We start from the raw sequence: 27,818 nt of genomic DNA, 5'->3' as shown, positions 1-27,818 counted from the left end.
TAAATATCAAAATCAGTTTTGGTCCTGAGGCCATTTTTTAAACGTTCTACTTTTGATCTGACCATGAAATCAAAAGTCTGAAAAACAATGCGTTATTTGTTGGTATGACATTCATAAACAATGAACTATTATTTTTTTCGTTTTTTTCAATTGAATATCAAATGAACGAATGATACACAGACCTATGTGCATTGCCCGTCATCATATTTGAGATACATTAGAAGATTAAGAACGAGACTACGGTCTGTAGAGGTAACATAGGTGCTAATGATAGATTGATTAGAATGGAATAGAATTACACAATACAGTGACTGCGTGCACATGCACTTTAGTATTACCCAGAATTAAATATGTGAACTAATATGTGAACGCTATGAAATAATCATTTTGAACCTGGCTCTATCCAAAGCTCAGATTTTGTGATTTAAAATGTATGCAAATTAGTGCACATTTAATTAGATAATGCCTATTTTGCACATTTAAACATTAAATTACAGAAAACTTGTAATACATTTCTTTCTTATATTAATGTAAGTAATCAACTGGGGAAGTTTCATAGTGATATCTGCTAGTTAAATGTTTTACCCTATTCACCTGTAGTGTCTCGCCTTAACAACCGAATAGAATGATGAGGCTCTGAGCCTTTGAGGTGGCTGATGTTTCTTCCTTTGTGATTTGAACTTATGTGTCTACTCTGCTCGAACTCTGTTGGGGGTTGTCAGGAAGCAATCCCAGAGGTTGTCATGACATCACACACATGGAACCCTAAGGATCGTTTGCATCCAGTGGCTGTTGAAGGAAGGAGGCCCAATCAGGACTGGAGGTAGGCAGGTATCCCTGGAAGTGGTTCCAAAATCTACAGAAGATGGAATGACACCCAACACACAAAATATAACATAATTTCATTGGAATAGAATTTCACAATGTGTCTGTGTGCTTATGTGTGTGTAAATAATTTATGTATGTGTGTGTGTGTGTGTGTGTGTATACAGTATATATGTGTGTGTGCGTGTAAGTGCCGATACCTTGTTTTGTGTGTGTGTGTGATAGTGTGTGTACTGTATGTCTGCCTGAGTGTATGTGTGTGTATGTCTGCCTAAAGTGTATTAAGCGTAGTAAGCAGAGGGTTGCCGGTTCGAAACAGCTGAGCCATCAAAATACTCCCAATGAATGGGAATAATAAGAAATACAACAAGCTCATACAAATGGCAAAGTCCTACACAAGCTCTTCTCTACTGGAAATGGGCCCAGAGTCCTTATATTGGTTCCTTATAGCGCCTCCGTAGCACTATGGAGAAGACGTCGCTGTGCGAAGCACATGAAGAATTGTGCCAGCATTGCCAGTTCAAATCCGGCATGATGCCGTGGTCTCCACTGTCACCTGGTCACACGTTAATTTTGGGGCAGTGGTGGCCTACTGGTTAGCGCTTAGGACTTGTAACCGGAGGGTTGCCGGTTCGAACCCCGACCAGTAGGAACGGCTGAAGTGCCCTTGAGCAAGGCACCTAACCCCTCACTGCTCTCCGAGCGCCGCTGTTGATGCAGGCAGCTCACTGCGCCGGGATTAGTGTGTGCTTCACCTCACTGTGTGTTCACTGTGTGCTGAGTGTGTTTCACTAATTCACGGATTGGAATAAATGCAGAGACCAAATTTCCCTCACGGGATCAAAAGAGTATATATACTTATACTTATTACATACTTGACATTCCCGACCGGTAGCGTGACAATGTGAGGTCAAAATGACGTAGATCTCGCTGGCGCGCCAGGATTTTGGCCAGGTCGCGCACGGTCCCGCACCACTCTATTTTTTTCAGCTGAGCACGACAAAGTGGAAACCAGAAGATGGACTAGTTCAAGGGCAAGCGAGAGTTGCAGTTCGGAGGTCTGTTTTGTCTTTAATAGTTTGCTGGATAAGTTAACACAGTTACCAGCGAGAGTCGCACATAAAAGATTTATTTTCAACCAAAAATCAAAGATCTGCTACGACCTGAACAAAATCTCTTTCCACTAAGCTAAAATGTTTAAATTATTAAAATATCCCTGGGGATGAATAAAGTATCTATCTATCTATCATCTATCTGCATACACCTTGATGGTAATGATGTTAGTGTGAATAGCAGCAACCAAAGTTTGAAGTAGCCTATCAATACAGAGGCTAGCTTTTACTGCCAATGCTACTGACGCCAATGTTACTGACTGCTTCTTCTACTGTGTAAAGTAGGTATACAAGTATAAATGTTTCCGTGCGCTCCCGTGACGTCACATTGTCACGCTACAGGTCGGGAATGGCGACTATGTAGGGGGCTTATTGTGTGTGTGTGTATTTATGTGTGTGTGTGTGTATTCCCATGTCTCACCTGTGGTGATAAACATCGGGATCTCTGCTGAGTCGGTTCTGGAAGCCGATGTACAGATCATCCCACAACAGACCATTCTTCACCACGTTCCTCATCACTCCCACCCTGTTCTTCATCTTACACACCCAACACAACACACATACACACACACACACACACACACAGACACACACCACACACACACACACACCCAACACAACACACCACACACCCAACACAACACACACACACACCCAACACACCACACACACACACACACACACACACCCAACACAACACACACACACACACACACACAGACACACACACACACACCCAACACACCACACACACACACACACACACACACACACACACACACACCCCCAACACACCACACACACACACACAGACACATTGAAATGCTTTTTTTTTTATCCGAAAAGCAAGCAACCGTAAGGAAAACAAGATCCAAATACTATAAGGTGACAGGTCTACATGGCTTGCATACTTTTACAGGTCACAAAGCAAAAAAACAATAAACTAAACATCTCAAGATTTTGCAGGTCACAAAACAAAAACAAAACAGCTCAAGACTTTGCAGGTCACTTCCAAATACAAGACGTATTGTGTTTATCTCTGGTCACATGCTTGAGGACATACAATAGCCTAGACTAAAACAAGCCTTTGTTGTTTGTCTCTAATCTTTTGCAGTAGTCATTTACATTCCATTACATTCCATTCCATTTAGCTGACACTTTTTTAACCAAAGCGACTAACGACATGGGGAACAGTTTAAGTTTTAAATTAATTCTCTCAACAATTTTAGGACAATTGAGTGAGTGCTGTTTTTAAACAGTTTAGTGTCAGTTCAATACGGGTGGTAAGTGCTAGACAAGACTGTAAGTGGTGCTATGAGAGGAGATGTTCTCTAAAGAGCTGGGTCTTCAGGAGTTTTTTGAAAATGGAAAGGGATGTCCCTGCCCTTGTAGGAACTGGCAGTGTGTTCCACCAACGAGGAACAACAGATGAGAAAAGTTTGGATTGGCCTGAGCATACCGGAGGTAGAGCTAAACGTCGTTGGTCTGAGGAGCTCAACGGTCTGGAGGTAGCATATGTCTGTATGAGGGCATTCAAGTAGGTGGGAGCAGAGCCGGAGACTACTTTGTAGGCAAGCGTTAGAGCCTTGAATTTGATGCGACATTTAATGCCTTTTCATCTAGACCAGGGGTGTCCAAACTACGGCCGCGGTCCAGTTTTTAGTTTTTAAATATGGCCCACACAAGAAGCTTCAGCTCAACTCTGTTGCACTTCTCAGTTTCAACACTAGATGGAGCCAGCCATGGAAACAGTGCTTCTCAACCGTTACAGCTACTAAACAAAATTAAACAAAGAAAAACTTTTAAAGCGAGTCACCGGAAATGGCAGCACCCAAGAAATGTGAGTGTAGAAGATTTCAAACAAAGTGGGAAAATTAATATTTTTTAAAAGGAAAATCAACAGAAAGTGTGTCTGTCTGATTTGCATGAACAGAGTGACCCTCTGTGGCTGGCAGACCTGGCATTTTTACTCATCATCTGAAAACACTGAACAAGAACTTACAAGGCAAAGAACAGCTGGTGCCACCATGGGCGTAGATTTAGGGTGGGACGCTAAGGACTAGTCCTAATCAATATTTTAAGATGACAAAATTGTCCCCACCAATATTTTAGCGAACTTATTTGTGCAGCTGATCATTCCGACAGCCAGCACAACAGTACAAGAAACGTCGTCATATGATTTGTTGAAAAACAGAGGGGGAGGGGGAAGTGTTATCTGACATGCACGCTACAGGCCTACACTCACGGAGAGTGTCAAAGCAGGCTACTGTACTTGCACCGCGAGCGGGTGTGTCTATGGGTGTGTCAACGACAACGGTAAGTTAGGGCTGTCTGCCAATACATAGCCTATCCCAAAAAAGGAGTAAAACATTGTGATATTCCCTTTGCCCTTCAGCATGTACATGTTTGCCCCTTTTTGTGGTTTGTAGATCAGCTTTGCCACCCAAAAATACGAAGCTTTTTCATTGCAGTCTAGGCAAAATAGTTAGCCATACAAACTGGCAACTGGTGATCAGGCTTTCAAATGCGGATTTTACTGTGTAAAATAGCACTAGCTGTTAGGATATTACCCAGGATATTGTCACAGACATTTTCCTGTTCCTATTCACCCCTTGCAGACACGTGACTTAAGTCACGTGACGGCTCCATGCTGGACGGCAAAAAGATGGGAGACAGACGGCAAATTACATTATGTCATAAAGATTATGATGAACTGAACACCATTACTATAACATCTTTGTAGTTCAATGTATTGCTGTTTGGGGTCTGATAGTCAAAGAAGATGCCAGTGGTGTTGTTAGATGAAATGGGTCATGATTGCAAATGTAAAGTTATTAAAACTGGTGGTAACAGCAAGGGGAGATAACGTTACGTTAGGCTACTGTAATTAACATTATGGTAAATGAACACCCATAAGTATTTCTGGACTAAAATATTGCAAAGCGATTTGGTTACTTTATTTGTCTTGCTTTTATCAGTTGTAACATAGTCAAAACGTTAAGAATGTCATATCAGAACATGAAATAATAACTAGCTGCCACACTTAGAAGCTAGCTATTCTAGCTAACGTTTATCGTAGCTCATAGTGCTAGGGCTAATGTAACTCGTCAGTTTGTACGTTGCCCAGCGAATAAACTTCTTACATGTCTTAAGTTAAAGAATTGAAAGAAATAGGAAATTAAAAAAAAAACTTATTATCTATAACGTATTATCTGTTTACATTCAGATCTTGCCAAAGACTTTGCCTAAGTGCTATCTGCCTTCCTGTTCAGAGTCTATGGTTGCTATAGCAACCGCTGCTGTGCTTCATACACTGAGGAGATAAGCATGCAATTGTGGTTGAAATACTCCCGAAACACAAAGAAAACAAACCAAAATATATCTATGCAAGAACATGGGATGTTGTTGTATTCCAAACAATACTGTAAGCCAACAGTCGTGGAAGGGCATTACTACGGTTAAATCTCACTATAATCTCCTAGCTGTGCGATATGTCCCATTACAACCCATTGATTTGATTCGTGTTCTTGCCGTCCACTAGGCTATTTTGCTGTGGCGCGAACAAAACGTGACGTCACTTGCAAGGGGTGAATATTCTGTTTATGTAGGCTAATGTATTTGTGAATGTAGCCTGCACAATGCAAAGAAATAAAAGATAAACTGGTGCATTTCCATACTCATAGAAATTAACATTGCGAGACACTTATCTCTTCTATGATCTCATCCCAGAAAGATTTTCTTTGACTAGTTTTTTTTTTTTTTTACATTTATTTTATCTAATGACATAGCAAACATTGAATCCACATTATCCTTGCACTTGCGAAACTATTTTTCAGCATTCACGTTCCTCTTAAAGTGGCAGGCACTAAATTAGATTTACACACCAAATGTGATGATATAGACAAGTGTAGCCTAATAATTTAAATATCGATATGATGTAGCCTAATCAAATTACTAAATATGTTTAGCTATTAGTAATCATGCAGATCATAAAGTACTATGAATAATTATCAATATAAATGTATAGTTTATATGAATTCCAAAATATGAAAAAGAAACCTAGCCTACAACCATCACTTTCTGTTTGTGTGTGTGTAGGGTCAATCAAATTCTATGATTGCCACTGATGTAAATGATCTCACAAATCACACAAACCAAATCAAATTTTAAAAAATCGCAATAGTATCGAAATCGAGATTCTTCACTTGCGAGATTCTTCACTTGCTTCACTTCACTTGTATTGAAACAATAATGTTAGTTTCGTGACAACAGGAGTTGTGGATGTGTCCCCACCAAAGCTGAGACCAAACCTACGCCCTTGGGTGCCACACCTGTATGCGCACATGAAAGCCTTCTGTGTAAAGCTCCGTCTGTTTCAGACACAACTATGAAGCTTTAATGCTGCACACTTCCCTGCTCTGTCTGAAATCAAGTCTGCTTTTCCAAAGGCCGACATTTCTGCTAAAAAGGAGAAATATGTGTCTGTGATGGCATCTCTCGTGACAGAAAAATCTTGGAAAACGCTGGTTGAATTCTGTCATTGAAAAACAAATCAAGCTGTTTTCGACCCCCTTCCTGGTGGTTGCAGAAGAAGTGGAAGAGAGTCTGCTGTTAGAACTGATTGAAATGCAATGTGATGATTCACTGAAGAGTCAACATCAGCTTCTCTCCCTCCCTGACTTCTATCAGAGTTTGGATAGTGCCAAGTTTTCTCTGATGAGACGCCAACGCAAAAAGAATGATGAGCCTGTTCGGCTCAACATACATATGTGAACAAACATTTTCTCTGTTAAATCAGAACAAAAGCAGACTGAGAACCAGAATGACTGATAGCCATCTCTGTGAAGTCCTTTGTGTCTCAACCACCAAACTTTCTCCTGACATGTCAGCCAACCTTCAATCCAAAGGACAGCATCACTGCTCCCACTGAGTGCAATGTTCTCTGGTGAGTTAGAAATACACACTGTTACGACCCCCTGTGCCACGTGCAGGCCTGTCGTGCCAGTCCACGGGCAGGGTTGGGCTTGTAGTTCCACTGTCGTGCCAGTCCACGGGCAGGGTTGGGCTTGTAGTTCCACTGTCGTGCCAGTCCACGGGCAGGGTTGGGCTTGTAGTTCCAGTTATTAACCTGACTCTTTGCAAACACACACAACTGGCATTGTATTTAATTCATACCACCAGCCCAAGACACTTTACTTTAATAATAAACAGTTCTTTATTGAAAACCTAAACTGTTTGTTTTTGTTCCTTTTTATGTTGAGACCTGGAGTAACGAGCCAGGTCGTAACAACACAGTAGTCATGTGTCAGTATGTCACCTCTAGTGTGTTGCCCGGCCCTTTGTTTATTTTTCTGTATTTGGCCCTCACTAAAAAAAGTTTGGACACCTCTGATCAAGACCAATACAAAACTTTGTTGTTTGTCTCTAATCTTTTGCGGTAGTCATTTAACTTTGTCTTATCATATGAACTGCCATTGAATGGGATGACATTTCTGTCATAACACACACACACACACACACACTTATTTACAGTACAGTAGTTCTTGGGTGTTGACATTTCTGAGAAAAACCAACAGAAAATCTGATAGGCAGATTTTTTCCACAGATAACATGGTGATGTCATCCCAAGTCAGTAAATGTTTTCAACCAGGCAATAGAGTTCTCAACGGGCCTGAGAATTACAACCCGACCCGGCCCGGCCCGTGGCTTTTAAAGCCCGGACCCGATGTAACCTGACACATCAACATGAATTATCTGCCCGAACCCAGCCCGCGGCCCGACGTAAAACAGTAAATAAGATTCAACACATTAGCGTGACAATTTACTTAAAATGGTGATTTTCTCCTCTTTTGGTATATCGTGACAGAAGAACCATGCCAACTTTGGATGCGGTTATCTTAGCGATACTTTTTGCAACACCCTTGATATACATATCGTTGGAAAGCTTAGTTTATGGCCGTTCATGTGAGCACAATAACTTCATTTTGTACATTTTACCAAAGCGACTGGTTTTGCCTTGCAGGGTCACATATTTCATCAGCACCTTGCATTTTGAGCATTGCACATAACCTGTAGAATTTCCATCAGAATCCAGCACCACTCCAAACACTTTCCAGACCTCTGATTTTCCCACTCCTGTAGTAGCGATGGTGAATTCACCTGCGGCAAGTTTAGCCTACTTTTCACCAACTCCATCTTTTTCTCCAGGCTAAAGGCGTGCACACAACTCCATCTTCTTCTCCAGGCTAAAGGCTGCACGCAGCGGCAGGTCAGCCCCTGCCCCTATCCATGATGCACGTTGCACACAGCAGCAGACTTTCTTTACGGTGAACAGCTGCGATGATTAATAGGCTAAATGTTGTTGTTTTTTTCACTGAGCAGAAAAGATTAAGTCCGAGGTCCGACCCGACCCGAGACATTTGCTTATATTTTCGACCCGAACCTGGCCCGAACCTACGGGTCCCGTCGGGTTTGTCGGGTCGACCCGACCCGTTGAGAACTCTACCAGGCAATGTGTGGTGTGTGTATGTTTCCCACATAGGAGACACATCAACACTTATCGTGAATTTCGCCTCCACTACAGGGTATCAGGAATCTGAGTAGACAGGTGAGTGATGTATGAATTCACCCGTCCCTGAAAAGAGCGCCTCACACACTGCTTTGGCTATGTGTGTGTGTGTGTGTGTGTGTGTGTGTGTTAGGGCCGCTGCCTCTCATGCCTTTTTGGTGCAGATGAATCAGAGTCAGATTTGCAGATGCCAATAGTATACTATACTGTTACCTGTGGTAATTATTACCCAATAATCCCAATAGTATACTATACTGTTACCTGTGGTAATTAGTACCCAATAATCCCAATAGTATACTATACTATACTATACTATACTATACTATACTGTTACCTGTGGTAATTTGTACCCAATAATATAGTATACTTTACTGTTACCTGTGGTAATTAGCACCCAATAATCCCAATAGTATACTATACTTTACTGTTACCTGTGGTAATTAGTACCCAATAATCCCAATAGTATACTATACTTTACTGTTACATGTGGTAATTAGCACCCAATAATTCCACTCGTATACTATACTTTACTGTTACCTGTGGTAATTAGCACCCAATAATCCCACTAGTATACTATACTTTACTGTTACCTGTGGTAATTAGTACCCAATAATCCCAATAGTATACTATACTTTACTGTTACATGTGGTAATTAGCACCCAATAATTCCACTCATATACTATACTTTACTGTTACCTGTGGTAATTTGTACCCAATAATCCCACTAGTATACTATACTTTACCGTTCGTTACCTGTGGTAATTTGTACCCAATAATCCCACTAGTATACTATATTTTACTGAATAATTCCACTAGTATACTATACTTTACTGTTACCTGTCCAACTACTTACCCACAGACTGAACTTTTCCACAATCCCACAACCAAATTGGGGTTCACAGACTGGCTACATACCAAATGTGGATTATGCCGTTTACTATGCTTGTGCTGGTAAAACAGTAGGATACAAAATCTAGCCAATTTTAACGTTGTGTAAACTCTATTTGGAGGTGTGTAAATTGGTGGTTGACGTGACATGGTCTTTTTGAGGTCGTGAGTGTCAAACAAAGTAAATAATAATAGCTAAATCTGTAAAGAAATGTGGTTGTATTGTTCAGAAAATGTTGTTTTATAAGAATATACAGAGCATTCATGCCAATCATATTCCTGTTTTTCACAACTTTCAACCAAACCAGAAAAAGCTCATATGGCTTGACTGTCTGAAGCCCATATTGAGAATACAGATGTCCACTTGAAGATCTGCTCTTCTAAAAATCTAGGCAAACTATTTTGAATCAGCCATAATCAAAACGATTTTGTCCCAAAAATGGAGGAAATGTTTGGAGATCCTTGAGGATGGGGGTCTTTCTTCATTCAGGATGTATGAAAACATCTCAGAAGGATATTGAAAGCTTATCGGGTGAGTTATCTCATATATCTCTCATCTCTGGTCGCTGTTTATATACCTCCTCAAGCTACCGAGTCTGAAGCAGCCCAGCAACTTTCTGCTCACATCACGAACATTGAAAACTCTTATCCAAAAGCTAGGTGTTGGTTCTAGGGGACTTTAACCACATCTACTTGAAGAGGTCTCTGCCCAGGTTTACACAGCAGACTCAGGTGCCCACCAGGTATGATAAAGTATTGGATCAATGTTATTGTACCATTGCTGATGCCTTTCATGCAGTAGCCTAGGCTCTCCTAGGGCAGTCAGACCATAACACTGTCCTTCTAATCCCCGTCTGTCTTCAGAAACTAAAAACTGTTAAACCAACGACTAGGGTAGTAAAACAATGGTCTTCTCAAACAATTTGTGCACTCAAGGACTGTTTTGATAATACAGACTAGTTTGTTTTTAAAGAATTTGCTGAGGACTTCCGGTTGGTGTGCGGAATGGAGTAGTGGTGTTTTCCGGGCTCCCGCCACACATTTTAGATTTTGACCATTTATTCATGTAATTTAACTCAACTTTGCGAAAATAAGGCACCTCACTTTGCTTGAACAAGTTCTGCCGACCAGTATGTCATCTAAACCTGGCAAATCTTCGAAAAAGTCTGAACAGCAGACAACTTTAGCTAGCAGTTCCGACATTGATAATGCTACTCTAGCTAACATGCTAGCTGAGTTGCGGGCGGACCTGTTGACCAAACCTGACTCACTAGCCGTCAGATTTGAACATAAACTTGCTGTCATTGACTCCAAGTTAGACGGATTGCAGACGACGGTGACCAACCATGAACAACGCATCTCTGATCTGGAGTCTGGGTTGAACCAGCTCCAGTCCTTGGAGGCAACGATAACCACCATGACTGAAGATAACGCCAAGCTGAAAGCTAAGATCACCGATATAGAGGGAAGAAGTAGACGGTGCAATGTGCGTCTTATTGGAGTGCCTGAAGCAGTCGAGGGCACACGACCCACATCGTTCTTCTCTACTTTTCTGATGGATGTGCTGGGAGAAGACGTGCTTTCCTCCCCTCCAGAGCTTGACAGAGCTCACCGAGCACTCAAACCCAAACCAGCTGAGGGGCAAAAACCTAGAGCCGTGGTTTCCATAAATTCCAGACTAAGGACTTGGTCATACGGGCTGCCCGCAAGAAGCGAGGGGAACTAAAATATAGAGATAAGCCGATATACATTTACGATGACTACTGTCCTGAAGTAATGGAGCAACGTGCAGAGTACAAGGAGGTCATGCACCAGTTGTACATTCGCAATCTTAAGCCTTCACTGCTCTATCCAGCGCGGCTGTTTATCGTGGCAGATGATGGACATAGACGGCGTTTTTCATCGGTGCAAGAAGCCCAGCAGTTTTTGGTGAGCGTATGGCAGCAACATGGCACTGTTGTGCAAAGGGTGCATCAGATGCTGTGTTGCATGTGGGTTTTTCGAGGGTGGGTGATGGGGAGGGGGACATGCGTGGTCGCGTGTGTGTGTATGGGGGCGGGGGACATGCGTGGTCGCGTGTGTGTGTATGGGGGCGGGGGACATGCGTGGTCGCGTGTGTGTGTATGGGGGCGGGGGACATGCGTGGTCGCGTGTGTGTGTATGGGGGCGGGGGACATGCGTGGTCGCGTGTGTGTGTATGGGGGCGGGGGACATGCGTGGTCGCGTGTGTGTGTATGGGGGGAGGGGGACATGCGTGGTCGCGTGTGTGTGTATGGGGGCGGGGGACATGCGTGGTCGCGTGTGTGTGTATGGGGGGAGGGGGACATGCGTGGTCGCGTGTGTGTGTATGGGGGGAGGGGGACATGCGTGGTCGCGTGTGTGTGTATGGGGGCGGGGGACATGCGTGGTCGCGTGTGTGTGTATGGGGGCGGGGGACATGCGTGGTCGCGTGTGTGTGTATGGGGGCGGGGGACATGCGTGGTCGCGTGTGTGTGTATGGGGGCGGGGGACATGCGTGGTCGCGTGTGTGTGTATGGGGGCGGGGGACATGCGTGGTCGCGTGTGTGTGTGTGTATGGGGGCGGGGGACATGCGTAGTCGTGTGTGTGTGTATGGGGGCGGGGGACATGCGTGGTCGCGTGTGTGTGTGTGTATGGGGGCGGGGGACATGCGTGGTCGCGTGTGTGTGTGTGTATGGGGGCGGGGGACATGCGTGGTCGCGTGTGTGTGTATGGGGGCGGGGGACATGCGTGGTCGCGTGTGTGTGTGGGGGCGGGGGACATGCGTGGTCGCGTGTGTGTGTGTGGGGGCGGGGGACATGCGTGGTCGCGTGTGTGTATGGGGGCGGGGGACATGCGTGGTCGCGTGTGTGTGTATGGGGGCGGGGGACATGCGTGGTCGCGTGTGTGTGTATGGGGGCGGGGGACATGCGTGGTCGCGTGTGTGTGTGTGTATGGGGGCGGGGGGACATGCGTGGTCGCGTGTGTGTGTGTGTATGGGGGCGGGGGACATGCGTGGTCGCGTGTGTGTGTGTGTATGGGGGCGGGGGACATGCGTGGTCGCGTGTGTGTGTGTGGGGGCGGGGGACATGCGTGGTCGCGTGTGTGTGTGTGTATGGGGGAGGGGGACATGCGTGGTCGCGTGTGTGTGTGTGGGGGCGGGGGACGTGTGTGTGTGTGGGGGCGGGGGACGTGTGTGTATGGGGGCGGGGGACGTGTGTGTGTGGGGGCGGGGGACGTGTGTGTGTGGGGGCGGGGGACGTGTGTGTGTGGGGGCGGGGGACGTGTGTGTGTGGGGGCGGGGGACGTGTGTGTGGGGGCGGGGGACGTGTGTGTGTGTGGGGGCGGGGGACGTGTGTGTGTATGGGGGCGGGGGACGTGTGTGTGTATGGGGGCGGGGGACGTGTGTGTGTATGGGGGCGGGGGACATGCGTGGTCGCGTGTGTGTGTGTGGGGGGGCGGGCGTGTGTGTGTATGGGGGCGGGGGACGTGTGTGTATGGGGGCGGGGGACATGTGTGTATGGGGGCGGGGGACGTGTGTGTGTATGGGGGCGGGGGACGTGTGTGTGTGTGGGGGCGGGGGACATGCGTGGTCGTGTGTGTGTGTGGGGGCGGGGGACGTGTGTGTGTGGGGGCGGGGGACGTGTGTGTGTATGGGGGCGGGGGACGTGTGTGTGTATGGGGGCGGGGGACGTGTGTGTGTATGGGGGCGGGGGACATGCGTGGTCGCGTGTGTGTGTGTGGGGGGGGCGGGCGTGTGTGTGTATGGGGGCGGGGGACGTGTGTGTATGGGGGCGGGGGACATGTGTGTATGGGGGCGGGGGACGTGTGTGTGTATGGGGGCGGGGGACGTGTGTGTGTATGGGGGCGGGGGACGTGTGTGTGTGTGGGGGCGGGGGACATGCGTGGTCGTGTGTGTGTGTGGGGGCGGGGGACGTGTGTGTGTGGGGGCGGGGGACGTGTGTGTGTGGGGGCGGGGGTCGTGTGTGTGTGTGGGGGCGGGGGACGTGTGTGTGTGGGGGCGGGGGACGTGTGTGTGTGGGGGCGGGGGACGTGTGTGTGTGTGGGGGCGGGGGACATGCGTGTGTGTGTGTGTGTGTGTATGGGGGCGGGGGACGTGTGTGTGTGTGTGTGGGGGCGTGTGTGTGTATGGGGGCGGGGGACATGCGTGGTCGCGTGTGTGTGTGTGTGTGTATGGGGGCGGGGGACGTGGGGACGTGTGTGTGTATGGGGGCGGGGGACGTGTGTGTGTATGGGGGCGGGGGACGTGTGTGTGTATGGGGGCGGGGGACGTGTGTGTGTGTGGGGGCGGGGGACATGCGTGGTCGTGTGTGTGTGTGGGGGCGGGGGACGTGTGTGTGTGGGGGCGGGGGACGTGTGTGTGTGGGGGCGGGGGTCGTGTGTGTGTGTGGGGGCGGGGGACGTGTGTGTGTGGGGGCGGGGGTCGTGTGTGTGTGTGGGGGCGGGGGACGTGTGTGTGTGGGGGCGGGGGACGTGTGTGTGTGGGGGCGGGGGACGTGTGTGTGTGTGGGGGCGGGGGACATGCGTGTGTGTGTGTGTGTGTGTATGGGGGCGGGGGACGTGTGTGTGTGTGTGTGGGGGCGTGTGTGTGTGTGTGTGGGGGGTTTGTCTCCCTTTTGTGTTTTGTGTTTTTTTTTCTCCTTTCTTGTTTTCTTTCTTTGGGGTCAATACTCAGATATTGCATTCTGCAATCACAAGATGATTCTTTTCTTTGTGTATGGAAAATAAGAACATATCAGTGAACAATATTCGTTTCATATCTTGGAATGTTAAGGGGGCAAATAACAATACTAAAGTAAATAAGATTATGTCACATCTTCAGAATCTGAAGGGAGACATAGTGTTTCTGCAGGAGACACATTTACGCAGTGGGGAGATTCAGCGCATTAAAAGGGGCAGATTCAGTCAGTTATATCACTCAAAGTTTAGTGTGAGAGCCAGGGGTGCTGCTATTTTAATCCGTAATAATATTCCATTTGAACCAGAAAACACTATAGCTGACTCAAGTGGTCGGTTTGTTATTGTTTCAGGGAGGTTGTGCAATACCCAGGTTGTCCTGGCTAGTATCTACGCACCAAACTGGGATGACGAACAATTCATCTCCAGGCTTTTTACCTCTATTCCTAATGTTGAAACATACCACCTTATAATTGGGGGGGATTTCAATTTTGTACAACATGCTGATTTAGACAGATCCTCTGCTAGACCACACTCTCTTACCAACTCTGCTAAGCTCTTAGCTTCTATGGCAGGGGAGCTGGGCCTGACTGACCCATGGAAGAGTAAATTCCCAGATAAAAAAACATTTTCTTTCTTTTCACATGTTCACCACTCATACTCACGAATAGACTTTTTTCTCTTGGATAATAGGCTGCTTTCTAATGTAAACTCATGTGATTATCATAGTAGTTATTTCAGACCATGCTCCCACATCATTAGATATATGTTTTCCAAATATCAACCGCACTTTTAAACAATGGAGATTTAGTTCAAATTTACTATCAAATGACGCTTTTGTGGACTCCTTAAGATCAAATATTGAACTATTTTTTGAAATGAATGATTCACCAGAGGTGTCAAGACGAACTTTGTGGGAAACATTTAAGGCGTACCTAAGAGGTCATATTATTTCCTATACATCTCACCTTAGAAAAATGGCTAGGTCCAGACAATTAGAACTGTCACAAAAGCTCCAGGAAATTGATGATAGCTATGCTAACTGCCCAGACCCCTTACTTTATAAAAAACGCCTACAACTTCAAACAGAGTTTAATCTTTTAACTACACAGGAAGCGGAATCACAACTATTTCAATCTAGACAACGATTTTTTGAATCAGGGGACAAGGCTGGTAAGCTTCTGGCCCAACAGGCCAGAGCTGCAGCTGCGTCTAGGCTCATTCCGAGTATTAAGACTCCTTTAGGAGTCATCCATACTGACCCTAAACTCATAAATGAAACATTTACCACATTTTATTCTGATCTATATGCATCTGATCATCCTACTCAAAACAGTATGAATAAACCATTAAACACCATTGAGTTTCCCAGAATAGACCAGAAGCTGGTGGAAGATTTGGCTAAACCAATCTCAGCTGCTGAAATAATGAATGCAATCACTAATTTACAGAGTGGTAAATCACCTGGCCCAGATGGATTCACTGTTGAATTTTATAAAGGATTTGCCCCTCTCCTTTCCACAGTTCTGAGCGACATGTACAACGAAGCTTTGTCACTTGGCCAACTCTCACCAACTTTGACTAATGCCACAATTACTCTTCTCCTAAAAAAAGATAAAGATCCTGCACTCTGTAGTAGTTATAGACCCATATCATTGCTAAATGTAGATTACAAGATCCTTGCTAAGATCTTGGCTTTCCGTCTCCAGAATGTTCTGCCGGGACTCATCTCGGCGGACCAAACTGGCTTCATGTTGGGCAGGCAGTCATTCCACAACACCAGAAGACTTTTAAATTTACTTAATATGCCTGGCCCCAGCACCCCTGAAGTAGTGGTGTCGCTGGATGCCGAAAAGGCTTTTGATAGGGTGGAGTGGGACTTCCTTTTTGAAGTAATGGGAAGATTTGGCCTATGTCCAGGTTTTCTTTCATGGGTCAAGTTGCTGTACTCATCTCCAGTAGCATCTGTACAAACAAACAATATTGTCTCAGCCCCTTTTCAGCTCCACCGTGGCACAAGACAAGGGTGTCCACTTTCACCTTTATTGTTTGCCATGGCCATTGAGCCACTGGCCATTTGGTTACGATCAGAGGAGAGATTTGAGGGCATTTCCCGCCAGTGAGTAATACACAAACTGTCACTGTATGCGGATGATTTACTTCTTTACGTATCAAATCCAACTACCTCTCTTCCAATAGTTTTAAACATTTTGAAACAATTTGGTCAACTATCCGGTTATAAACTAAATTTAGGAAAGAGTGAATTATTTGCAATTAACAATTTACCGGGGCGATTGCCAGATAATATAGCACCTTTCAAATGGGTGGATGAGGGATTTAAATACTTGGGAGTTTTCATTTCTAGGTCTCTATCAGATACTTTTAACAACAATTTTGTTCCTTTGCTCAAGAGAGTTGAGGAAGATTTTGGCAGATGGTCTAGTTTACCATTGTCCTTGGCTGGCAGGGTGAACCTCATTAAAATGACTGTCCTGCCAAGGTTCCTCTACCTTTTTCAACATATCCCTGTACTTATTTCAAAAAAGTATTTTGCCAAATTAGACAAATCAATATCAACCTTCCTATGGGCCGGTAAACCTGTGCGTATGCGGAAAAAGATACTGCAGCTTCCAAAGCTTGCCCTCCCCAATTTTTTACATTATTATTGGGCTGCTAACATTCAAAAAATGTTATTCTGGACCGTTGAATCGACTATCTTGCAACCTGCCTGGGTCCAAATGGAATTTTCTTCAACTCCGATGTCATTGCGGTCATTTTTGTGTTCCCCGCTTCCTGTGTCTGTTGCTAATGTCAGCACTAGCCTAGTGGTCACTCAGTCGCTTAAAATTTGGTTGCAATTCAGAAAGCACTTTGGCCTACAAGGTTCCTCTACCTTAGCTCCAGTGTTCCACAATCACAATTTTAAACCATCCACTATGGATTCTGCCTTTCAACTTTGGTCTGATAGTGGCATATTATCTGTTAAGGATCTCTATGATAAGGGGACCTACATGTCTTTCACTGATCTGTCTGCTAAATTTAAGCTACCATCATCGCACCTTTTCCGTTTTTTTCAAGTTAGGCATTTTGTTCAGAAACATTATCCTGATTTCCCTAATCTCCCCCCACAGACATTACTGGACACTCTTCTTATGACAAACCCCAATCAGAAAGGGAATATTTCACATATTAGCGGTGCTATGGACTGCATCAATTCAATATTCCCCCAGCAGACGAGGGAGTCATGGGAACAGGATCTTGGGCTTAATATAAATGATGACCAGTGTGGCAATATCCTTGAGTTAGTCCATAACTCCTCCATTTGTGCCCGACATGGGCTGATTCAATGTAAATTCATACACAGGATGTATTACACCAATCATAGATTGTCTAAAATTTACCCCAATGTTGTTGACGCTTGCAACAGATGCCACCAGTCCCCTGCCGACCTCATGCACATGTTTTGGTCATGCCCAAGGCTGACAGTTTTTTGGGCTAAATTATTTAATACTCTTCAAATGGCCTATAATTTTGTGGCAGATCCACACCCCCTCTCTGCCCTTTTTGGTATTTCACCTAATAATACCCTCTCAGCTAAAGCACGACACTCCATGGCCTTCTGCACCCTACTGGCCAGGCGATTGATTCTTCTAAATTGGAAGCAAGCTCTGCCCCCATCCCATGATCGTTGGATCAAGGAAGTTTTATATAATCTGAAGTTGGAAAGGCTGAGGTTTTCTCTCAGGGGCTCCCTGAAGAGCTTTAATCGAATTTGGAACCCCTTACTATCCATCATAGAGTCTTTAGACATCGTTCCTGAGGAGTCAGATATCTGAGTTTTTCCTAACTTTTATTGCCATAACTTAACACCCCGCTTTTGTTTCTATTTATTTATTTATTTATTTATATATTATTATTTTAATTTATTTATTATTTAAAATACATATTTTTTATAGATATCTAATTGCTCCAGTTATTTAGTCATTTATTTATTGTTTTTTTTATTTATTTATTTATTTATTTTTTATTTAAATGTTTGTTATACCCAGAGACAGGTGGGGTTGTGGGATGGGCCCACAGAAATGGGAGAAGGGTGGGCGGGGTGGGGGTAAGGTAAACATTGGAATTATGAGCATTGTTTTTATGTCATTTTGCTGTCCCATTGTGGATGTTTTGTATTATTATTGATGCTCAATAAAAATATATATATAAAAAAAAAAAAAAGAATTTGCTGAGGTGGTTAATGACTATATAAACTGTGCACTGTACAGTAATAATAAGCCATGGTTTAACAGAGAGGTAAAACAAATATGGAAAAACAAACATAATGTCTATAAAAGTGGGGACACAGTTCTATACAAGGTGGCTAAATATGACTTTGAGAGATCTGTCATTAAGGCCAAAACTGACTAGACGCACGATCTGGAAAGCAAACTTGAAGGCAGACTAGCGACTACACAGCTGCCTGACCATGAAACCTGAAACCATGTCGGCGCCACCACAACCAATGAGCATCAATACCCTCAGCCCTCTTACTGCAATAGAGGAGCATAGGGTTGGGCTCCTGCTTAAGAGGAGCATGGGGTTAGGAGTGAGAGAAAGAGTGTGTGTGTGTGTGTGTGTGTAAGGACCAGGGCTTTGAACCAGAATTTTTTCCCAATTGGTTCGTTCCGAACAGAAACAGAATTTTAACTTTTTCTTTTTTCCACAGCAAAACGTCGCCATGTAAATACATTGAGCCAATCATGTGCTGTGTTGTGACACTGTACACTGAGCCAATAATGTGGTGTGTTGTGAAGACATTGTGCCAATCATGTTGCAATCGTGTTGTGATCGTGTTGTGATCTGTGATCTGCTGGAGCAAGATTGGTGTCGTGAAGCCTTTCGCATTTCTGACGAAATGGATGCCCGATGAGTGCCCAAAAAAAAGTTGCAATATGGCCGCCGAGTGGAGGGACTTGCCTAAAAGGACTTTGCTTCAATTGACCAAACCTGGTCAGGGCTCAATCAGTGCATTTAATTCTCTTATGTCATCAAACAATACAAAACCACAAAGCATTACAGAAGCATCCATCCAAAAGCCTATGCAACTCACTTAGCTAAATCTGTGCAAATAACTGAAATATGGTAGGCTACATAGCTGCCATTGTGAACATCAATTGGCCAAAACTGGTCAGGGCCCAATCAATGCATTTTTGTCTCTCTTATGTCATCAGACAATACAAAACCACAATGGTGTGTACATAGCTGCCATTGTGAATATTAAACGTATAAACAAATGCCCAAAACCTTGTCAGAGCCCAGAGGGAATGACATGAGTGAGTGAAGAGTGCGTGTGTGTGTGTGTGTGTGCCCGCATTCAAAGTTCGAGTCAAGTTCAAGTTATGGAAAAGTCCAACTTGTTACCCACAGACTGAAGTTTTCCTCAATTCCGCAAGGTGGTCAAGACACTGTTTTGGTTGGAATTGTCATGTGCGTCGGTTTCATATGAACTAGATGAACTTGTGAACTGTAGATTGGACAGGTATGTGTGGTTTCGGTATCGTCCCACTTACCTCTGCTAAAGAGGAGCATGGGGTTAGACTCCTGCTAAAGAGGAGCATGGGGTTAGACTCCTGCTTAAGAGGAGCATGGGGTTAGACTCTTGCTAAAGAGGAGCATGGGGTTAGACTCCTGCTAAAGAGGAGCAAGGGGTTAGAAGCATGGGGTTAGACTCCTGCTAAAGAGGAGCATGGGGTTAGACTCCTGCTAAAGAGGAGCATGGGGTTGGACTCCTGCTAAAGAGGAGCATGGGGTTAGACTCCTGCTAAAGAGGAGCATGGGGTTGGTTAAAAATGGGGGTGGGGGGGGGTGGGTGTCTATGTCTGTGTACCCGCATGAGTGAGTGAAGAGTGTGTGTGTGTGTGTGTAAGGACTGTTAAAACCTCTTCATATCTCTGTGTACCCACGAGTGAGTGTGTGTGTGTGTGTGTGTGTGTGTGTGTGTGTGTGTGTGTGTGTATGTGTGTGTATGTGTGTGCCCTAATTCAAAGTCAAGTTCAAGTTATGGAATGAAGTCCAACTTGTTACCCACAGACTGAAGTTCTCCTCAATACCGCAACCAAAGTTGGACAAGACACTGTTTTGGTTGGAATTGTTGTCATGTGCGTCGGTTTCAGATGAACCAGATGAACTTGTGAACTGCAGATTGCAGATTGGACAGGTATGTGTGGTTTTGGTATTGTCCCACTTACCTCCAGGTAAGAGTGCTCCCTGTTTGGGCGCTTGGAGGGGAAGGACAAATCCAGAAAGTCCACCAAGTAGTCATAGCCCCCAGGAGCAGGGTTAAAATCATCATCCGTTTCAATCACCTGCCATTCCAGATACAAACAGATTACAGGCTACTGCAAACGATAGCCAACAGGTATAGTATCTGTGGAGTATGTACGTTTAGTAAATCTTCCTCCCGACACCCTAAGAGATGCTCTAGCGACAGACGTTAACACTCGGGAGTGGGGTTCTGTGTTTTTAGGGTGATTGTGTTCGGAGGAATAATTAAATAGGGCTTAAAATAAGGACAATTTTCATGCCTGAAGCTACCAAACATTTTTGAATCCGGTATGTGCATTATTCATTTTCAAGTCTTAAACAGCCTGGCACGTGCCTGAAATCAGACACAGTGCCTGAGAACTTTAAGCCCTGTTACAGTATTGTGTTGGGAGGAGTACTGTGTCTACAATGACTGTTACAAGGGGCTCTGTATTTAGGATAGCTGTGAACTTTGTAAAACGATCTTACCCGAATGACAAGGTTGTAGTCTTTAAAGCCTGCCCAGTTGTAGTAAAATGGGATCCAGCTTCTGTGTTTAAAAATGTCATCACCAATGGCATTGTTGTGCTCTCCCGCATACAAGTCAAAGTCCCAGCTGTCTTTAAACACCTTTGTTCCAGCTGGCGGCTCTGTTATGGCACTCCTATATGTATAACCACATTATAAAACATTCACAAGTATATGTTACTACATCGATATACATATTTTTAAGCTTCTGCATTGATCTATAAATGTGAGTTTGTGCATGTGTGTGTGTGGTGTATGTTTGAAGGTATCTGTATGCATGCATGTGTAGGTGTGCGTGTGGTGCATGTGTGTAGGTGTGTGTATGCATGCATGTGTGTGTGTGCTGCGTGTGTGTGTGGTGCATGTGTGTAGGTGTGTGTGTGTGGTGCATGTGTGTAGGTGTGTGTGTGTGTGTGTGTGATGCATGTGTGTAAGTGTGTGTGTGGTGTAGGTGTGTGTGTGGCCCATGCGTGTAGGTGTGTGTGTGGTGCATGTGTGTAAGTGTGTGTGGTGCGTGTGTGTGTGTGTGTGTGGTGCATGTGTGTAGGTGTCTGTATGCATGCATGTGAGTGTATGTAGGTGTGTGTGTGGTGTAGGTGTGTGTGTGTGGTGCATGTGTGTGTGTGTGTGTGTGGTGCATGCATGTAGGTGTGTGTGTGGTGCATGCATGCGTGTGACTGAGCAGAGAGAGAGAAAGCTTCAAAGGAATGCAGATGATTTGCATCCCGGCAACACCAAAGAACTTTTCCTCTGTCGCACGCACGCTATTTATTTATCCAGCAAGGCTTTGCAAATAACAATGTCCACAGACAAGGTAGAATATGTTGTATGATTTATGAAAGTACGATGTATTGCGACATCAAACGCAAGTCAAATTTGTAGTTTATTATGTCTCATTTCATCGAACTACAGATCCGCTACCCGATCCGGCAAACTTACATAGTGCGGTTATAGCCGATAGAGGGCTGCGAAGCGATTGCAGAAGTGCCGTTCACCCTGTTAAAAGTTGATGAACCACTGAAACGATTTTGGAAACATTATTTTAAGGTACAAAAAACTCTTTGGTGTTGCTTTAAATACGCTTGCACACATCGTGTTAACACACACGGCATACAGTAACAGAGAAAAGTGTGTATGTATGTATGTAGAACATAAGCTTCAATGGAATGCAGAAGATGTGCATCATGTCTGTTACAGTAGATTCCACGGAAGGACTGTACATGACAGGTGTGATTCTTCCCCTTTTTTCATAACGGCACACCCATACACACACACACACACACACACACACACACACACACATACCCAGTGGAGGGATGCTTCAGTGCTATACCCAGATCCAGCATAGCCCCAGGTGTGGGAGTCCAGGTGAGGATGTCGGGACTGTTCTTCCTGACCTGAGCGTTGAGATCCTCTGGGCTGTTTTTGATGTTGGTCTCCTTAATATATCTGCAGCAGACACGGGGAACAGGAAGTGGTCAGAGACACAGTAGGGGTTAGATTTTTCAGCAGAAATTCCGTCATAGACATCATATCGGAAGTGTGATTCTGGATGTGCTCATTTTGTCCAGTCTATAAACAGCTGGAAAAACTAGTCTCATTCAGGATAAACTTGTTTATTATTATTATTATTTATTCATAATTCATAAAATAATAAATAAATAAACGTATACCAACAATGTTTTATTAAAACTACATCATAGTAATTTATTTTGTCAGTCATTATGTTCATTTTAATGAATAGGAAGGGAATTTAAACGGTATTCAATTCAAATGTAATGGTGTTTACTATCGTGTCTAAGGGAGTTGGTGTCCAGTTATTGTGTCCTTGTGTGGCCTTGTATATGGGTAGTTTCACCATCAGGTAGATGGTGAAGTTTCATGAGGTTTGCTTTGTTTCATGAGGCCTAAACGTTTTTGTTTGTTTGTTTTATCTACATTCATTGAAGGTTAAAATGTATGTTGCTTTATTGCAGTTACTGCAGTGCCCATTATTAGACATTCTCTGGTTTTAGCGAGGTAGAACTCCGGTTCTAAAATGGATATCCGAAAATGGATTACAAAGGGATTTCAAAAGGATCATGTTTTCACGTGCAAAATGCAACATAAAGTTAGCTGTCTAATATTGTTCACGTTTACGACACTGGATAAAAATATGCTTCTAGCTGCACTAATGTAGGCTAGGCTACTCAACGTTTTTTTCTAACAGAATTTGAATGTTCAAAGTTTCACGTAGCCCACCTGTGACATCCAAAGACATTTCTGCTCACCGACTCACATCACTATTCCAGCTGACATTTTGGACGCACACATCTGTGCTCAGAGAATGATGTGAATGTCATAATAACATAGCCTAAAATTAAAAGCGACAGTTCTACAACATGCGCCTTAGGAGACACATTTCCCCTTAGGGATCTACAATGATATCAGTGCCTCTACGGAAATAAATTGATGGATATCTGTCGTAGCGACTGATAACTTTAATCCCTGAAATTGATATAGGCCACAGTATATATTTTTTGTACGCTAAAGTTGACTAAAAAGAGGAATAAAAATCATCTTTTGAAAATTCATCTTAATGCCGTAATTAAAAACATGACGAAAAATCCAACCTTTAAGGACACCAATTTTTTCAAATTTTCTTCCATACACACCCCTTTGTTAAATTCCCATAGAGGCAGGCAGATTTTTATTTTTAAAGACCACTTATTTCATGGATCCAGGATACTATGCATCCTGTTAAAGTTCCCTTGGCCTTTGGAATAAAAATAGCCCCACATCATCACATACCCTTCACCATACCTAGAGATTGGCATGGTTTTATGGAAAGTACCCCATGCCAATCAGTAGGTATGGTGAAGGGTATGTGATGATGTGGGGCTATTTTTATTTTTATTCCTCTTTTTAGTCAACTTTAGCCTGGGTTCATAAACCAACACAATGTACCAACAGCCTACCAACACAATTTACACATACAATTTCAATATCATAACTAGATTTACCGCAGAACGGTACAAAATATGCCCCCCACACACACACACATACACATTTTCTGCAAAAATAAATCACACTTGTCAATTGGTCTTTATCTCCCACTCCATCCCCTACTCTTGTGTAAATGAGTGTGTGCATAGTGTGTGTTTGTTTTTGTGTATATGTGTGCTTCTCTCTGTGTGTGTGTGTGTGTGTGTGTGTGTGTGTGTGTAGCTAACCTACTTGTCAGAGGGATGCGCCTCTGTGAAGTAGCCAGCAAATGGGCAGTAGATCTTGGGCTGCAGCGACTTCACCAGCTGGGCCTTATATTGGAGCAGCTTCCTCCTATCCGTCCGGATGAAGTTTGCCTTCCAGCTCTCTATGGTCATACAGTTACAGGGTTTACACAATAATTATTATTATTATTATTATTTCTTATTATTATTATTATTTTTTACAAAGCTATAAGCAATGATACAAAGCTATAAGACCGTACAGGTTTTTGGTGTGTTGTCCACTGTAATAGTTTGTTGTTATTATAGTGTTGTAACTGATGTGTATGTGCGGCCTTACCAGTGTACTTCCCTCCATAGAAGGTCATGGGAAACCCAGAGGCTCCTCCAGCAAAGTCGCTCATCATCAGGTCCACCCCATGCGGCAGGTGACCCCCATTGGGCCGTGTGCAGTCCACCGTGTTCAAGATCATGTGACCTGTAGGGGTGAAGCCAAAGAGGTCAAGTTCATGTGATATTTAGGGGTGGTGCCACAGAGCTCAAGGTCATGTGACCTGTAGGGGTGGAGCCAAAGCAGTCAAGTTCATGTGACCTTGAAGGTCACATGAAGATAGAGTAAATGTTAAGTTAATAAGAACAGAAAATACCTTACACAATATTTATATTTTTTACACAATTACCTTTATATTCAATTATTGTATACATACTTTCATATTCAACTATTATACAAATACCTTTATATTCAACAATTATACAAGTGTCCATTTCAGGATGAACACCATCCATCAGAATCATGAATCTGAGGTGTTTGTCTACCTGAGAAAAACACAAACAAAACCCACACATTGTTTTAGTGTCTGAGAGTATATTTGTGTAGCGGGTACAATGGGGGAAATGGGGAATGCAGCTTGATGCCCTGCTTTCAGGTGCTAATTGATTAGACCAGGTGGTACAGCGCTTAAATAAGCCAGCTGACTAGAGGACATGAGAGCGGTCTGTTTGAAACGGTGAATCAGGAAGTTGGTGTGTCGGTGGTGCATAGCGGAGATTGTAAGTTTCTTTTAGACTGTTCAGCTCTTACTTATGCTTAACTCTTGTATTCATGTGTTAGTGCTTGACTTGGCCAACTGTTTGTTTTGAAGCTCAGCCTGGGGCGCGTTACGCTACGTTCGCTACGATAAAGAGTACACAGTGACTAGTACATCCACACTGGTTTTAAGAATGTAAGTTACTAGTTCCCTTTTCCCTGGTTGATACGAAGTTTAGTACTTATAAGTCTGATTCTTTCCTGTTTGTCATTGTCCAGACAGAAGCTACGCTGACATCGGAGAGTGTACAGGCTACAGCTTGTTTACTATCCATACTGGTTCAATCACGTTAAAACTAAAGCGAGTGCATACAGCTCGTATTTCATCTACACCGGTTTTAAGAATGTGAGGTTACTAGCTCCCTTTTCCCTGGTTGATACGAAGCCTAGTACTTATAGGTCTGACTCTTTCCTGTTTGTCATTGTCCAGACAGAAGCTACGCCTACATAGGAGAGTGTACAACTTGTTTACTATACATACTGGTTCAATCACGTCAAAACTAAAGCGAGTGCATACAGCTCGTTTCTCATCCACACTGGTTTTAAGAATGTAAGTTGATGTTGGTCTGTTGGTCACATTTGTTAATATGAAGTTAAAAATAAAAGACAGTTTAGAAAAAGCAAAGCTGTTATGTAATAGGAACACTTAAGAGAGTAACCGTGTCTTGTCTTTGGGCTATTATTTGGAAATGAGATGTGCATATGAGGATGTAAGGATGTCAGGATGTTTGCTATTTGATTAGCTAAAATAAATACTGAAAACCAAACAACTCGAGGAAACCCGTCTTGGATCGCAGGAGTGTCATGCAATGTTGATTTCTAGTGAGCAGTTGACAGTAACTGATGGCTAGAAGGAGCTATGTAAAACATGGAAGTGAGCTAACTGATGGCTAGAAGTAGGCTATGTAAAAAAACGCGTATCATATGGCAGACTCCTTTGCGATACAAGAGCGGTTCTCTTCAAGTTGTTTGGTTAGGCTGAAAGGAAAAGGGCTAAAAGGCAGTTCTCTACTGACGTTGTCCTGAACTTCCTTGATGGCAATTTGAGCGACATACAGGGCCTTGTAGAGACAGATGATGAAGTGGAAGATAGGAATTGGACTAATGCACAGCATGATGATGAAGATGAAAGTTGTAGTAGTAGCAATGAGGAAGATGAAGGTATTGACCAGAAATAGACCTGAAACTGGAGAAGGGGTTCCAACACTTAGACACGCAACAGAGGCAAGGGAGAGGCAAAGGAAAAAGTAAAGAGAAGGAGAGACACACACAGCTGAAAGTGTTGACAAGACGAGCTCAGAAGAAGAGAGTGCAACAGCAACACATGCCACAAGAACAAAAATCTGCAAAGAAAAAGACAAAGGAGTACAGATGGAGAAAAGCCGACTTTGAAGGTCCAGACGTTCAATTTGATGACTGTGTAGATGAAGCAATTGAAGAAAGGTCTGAGTTTACGCCATATATGTACTTCAAGCAATTTGTGACAAATTAAATGTTCGTTAGTTGCAGACCAAACAAACCTGTACAGTGTGCAGAAAGAAGAAATATCAGTCAACACAACTGTCAAAGAAATTGACTTCTTGGTATGTACATGGGTTTGATACAGATGTCCAATGTTAGAGCCTATTGGGAATTACAATACAAGGTACCCTAAAGTTGCAGATGTAATGTCATGGGACCGATTACAGAAATTGCTGACGCTGCTCCACTTCGAAGACAATCTCTGTGTGACTGAAGATGTAATGAAGGATACAATGTGTTAACTCAGACCATGGCTTGAAAAGCTACAACAGCAATACCTTCAAATACATCCTAAAGAACATCATACAACTATTCATGAAACACTTGCATTTAGTATATTTTGCACACACCCACACACACACACACATAGGCTAAACACACACACAGCTATTCATTAAATACTTGCATTTTGCCAGACACCAAAAGGAACCACATTGATGTTGGTAAGGCTCAGCCCACTGTTCTTCAGATACCTGCAATGGGGTCAGGTTACTGTTAATGCATTGTTCCCTTTAAATTTATGGTGTTGGCAGATGCTTTTAGTCTTACACAACTTACATTATAAGAACACTACATTAATTAAAACTAATAGTTTCAAATAAAGCTGAAAATATCAACAATGTTTTTATATACACTGCAAAAAATGAAATCTAACCAAGTGTTGATAATCTTATATTAAGATCAAAAAATCTATTTGGTATTGCTTTTAGTATGAAAAGACTTACCTAGCGCTCTCTCGAAAGATCATTTTGACTTAATTTAAGAAGACTTTGACTTATTTTAAGGAGTCTTATCAAGACAAATTTGCTCAACGCACTGGCAGACAAATTTGCTTGTTTTTAGGACAAATTTGCTTAACGCACTGGCAGACAAATTTGCTTGTTTTCAGGATGAGATGTCTTAATTTAAGAAACGTTTGACTTATTTTAAGTCAAATGATTTCGTGAGAAAGTGCTAGGTAAGTGTCTTTATACTAAAAACAATACCAACTAGTTTTTTTTATCTTGATATAAGATTAATAACACTTGGTTAGATTTTGTTAGATAAGCAGTTTTTGCAGTGTATATATTTGATATTTCATATATTGCTTATATGGATC

General features: G+C 43.6%; 1 protein-coding gene and 1 long non-coding RNA gene across 5 annotated transcripts in view; one reads left to right on the top strand and one right to left on the bottom strand.

Moving 5' to 3' along the window:
• Positions 1–648: 648 nt before the first annotated feature.
• Positions 649–27,818, bottom strand: part of cmah (cytidine monophospho-N-acetylneuraminic acid hydroxylase) — an 85,552-nt gene continuing 58,382 nt past the window's right edge. For all 4 annotated transcript variants that reach the window (XM_042078970.1, XM_042078972.1, XM_042078971.1 and 1 more), the window contains exons 7-15: positions 27,126–27,192; positions 24,846–24,927; positions 24,452–24,589; positions 24,122–24,257; positions 22,211–22,354; positions 20,867–21,041; positions 20,323–20,439; positions 2,359–2,474; positions 649–856 (exon numbers count right to left, since the gene is read on the bottom strand). In XM_042078970.1, the coding sequence (XP_041934904.1) occupies positions 766–856; positions 2,359–2,474; positions 20,323–20,439; positions 20,867–21,041; positions 22,211–22,354; positions 24,122–24,257; positions 24,452–24,589; positions 24,846–24,927; positions 27,126–27,192 (1,066 nt within the window). In that variant the 3' untranslated portion in view covers positions 649–765. The remainder of the gene's footprint in view (positions 857–2,358; positions 2,475–20,322; positions 20,440–20,866; positions 21,042–22,210; positions 22,355–24,121; positions 24,258–24,451; positions 24,590–24,845; positions 24,928–27,125; positions 27,193–27,818) is intronic.
• LOC121697454 lies at positions 24,935–27,352 on the top strand. Its single transcript, XR_006026453.1, has 3 exons — positions 24,935–25,161; positions 25,254–25,334; positions 25,418–27,352. It is a non-coding gene; the product is annotated as an uncharacterized LOC121697454 (long non-coding RNA).

This window comes from Alosa sapidissima, chromosome 22, assembly GCF_018492685.1.
Source record: "Alosa sapidissima isolate fAloSap1 chromosome 22, fAloSap1.pri, whole genome shotgun sequence".
NCBI classification, from domain to species: Eukaryota; Metazoa; Chordata; class Actinopteri; order Clupeiformes; family Clupeidae; genus Alosa; species Alosa sapidissima.
This window is presented reverse-complemented; position numbering and strand designations above follow the sequence as displayed.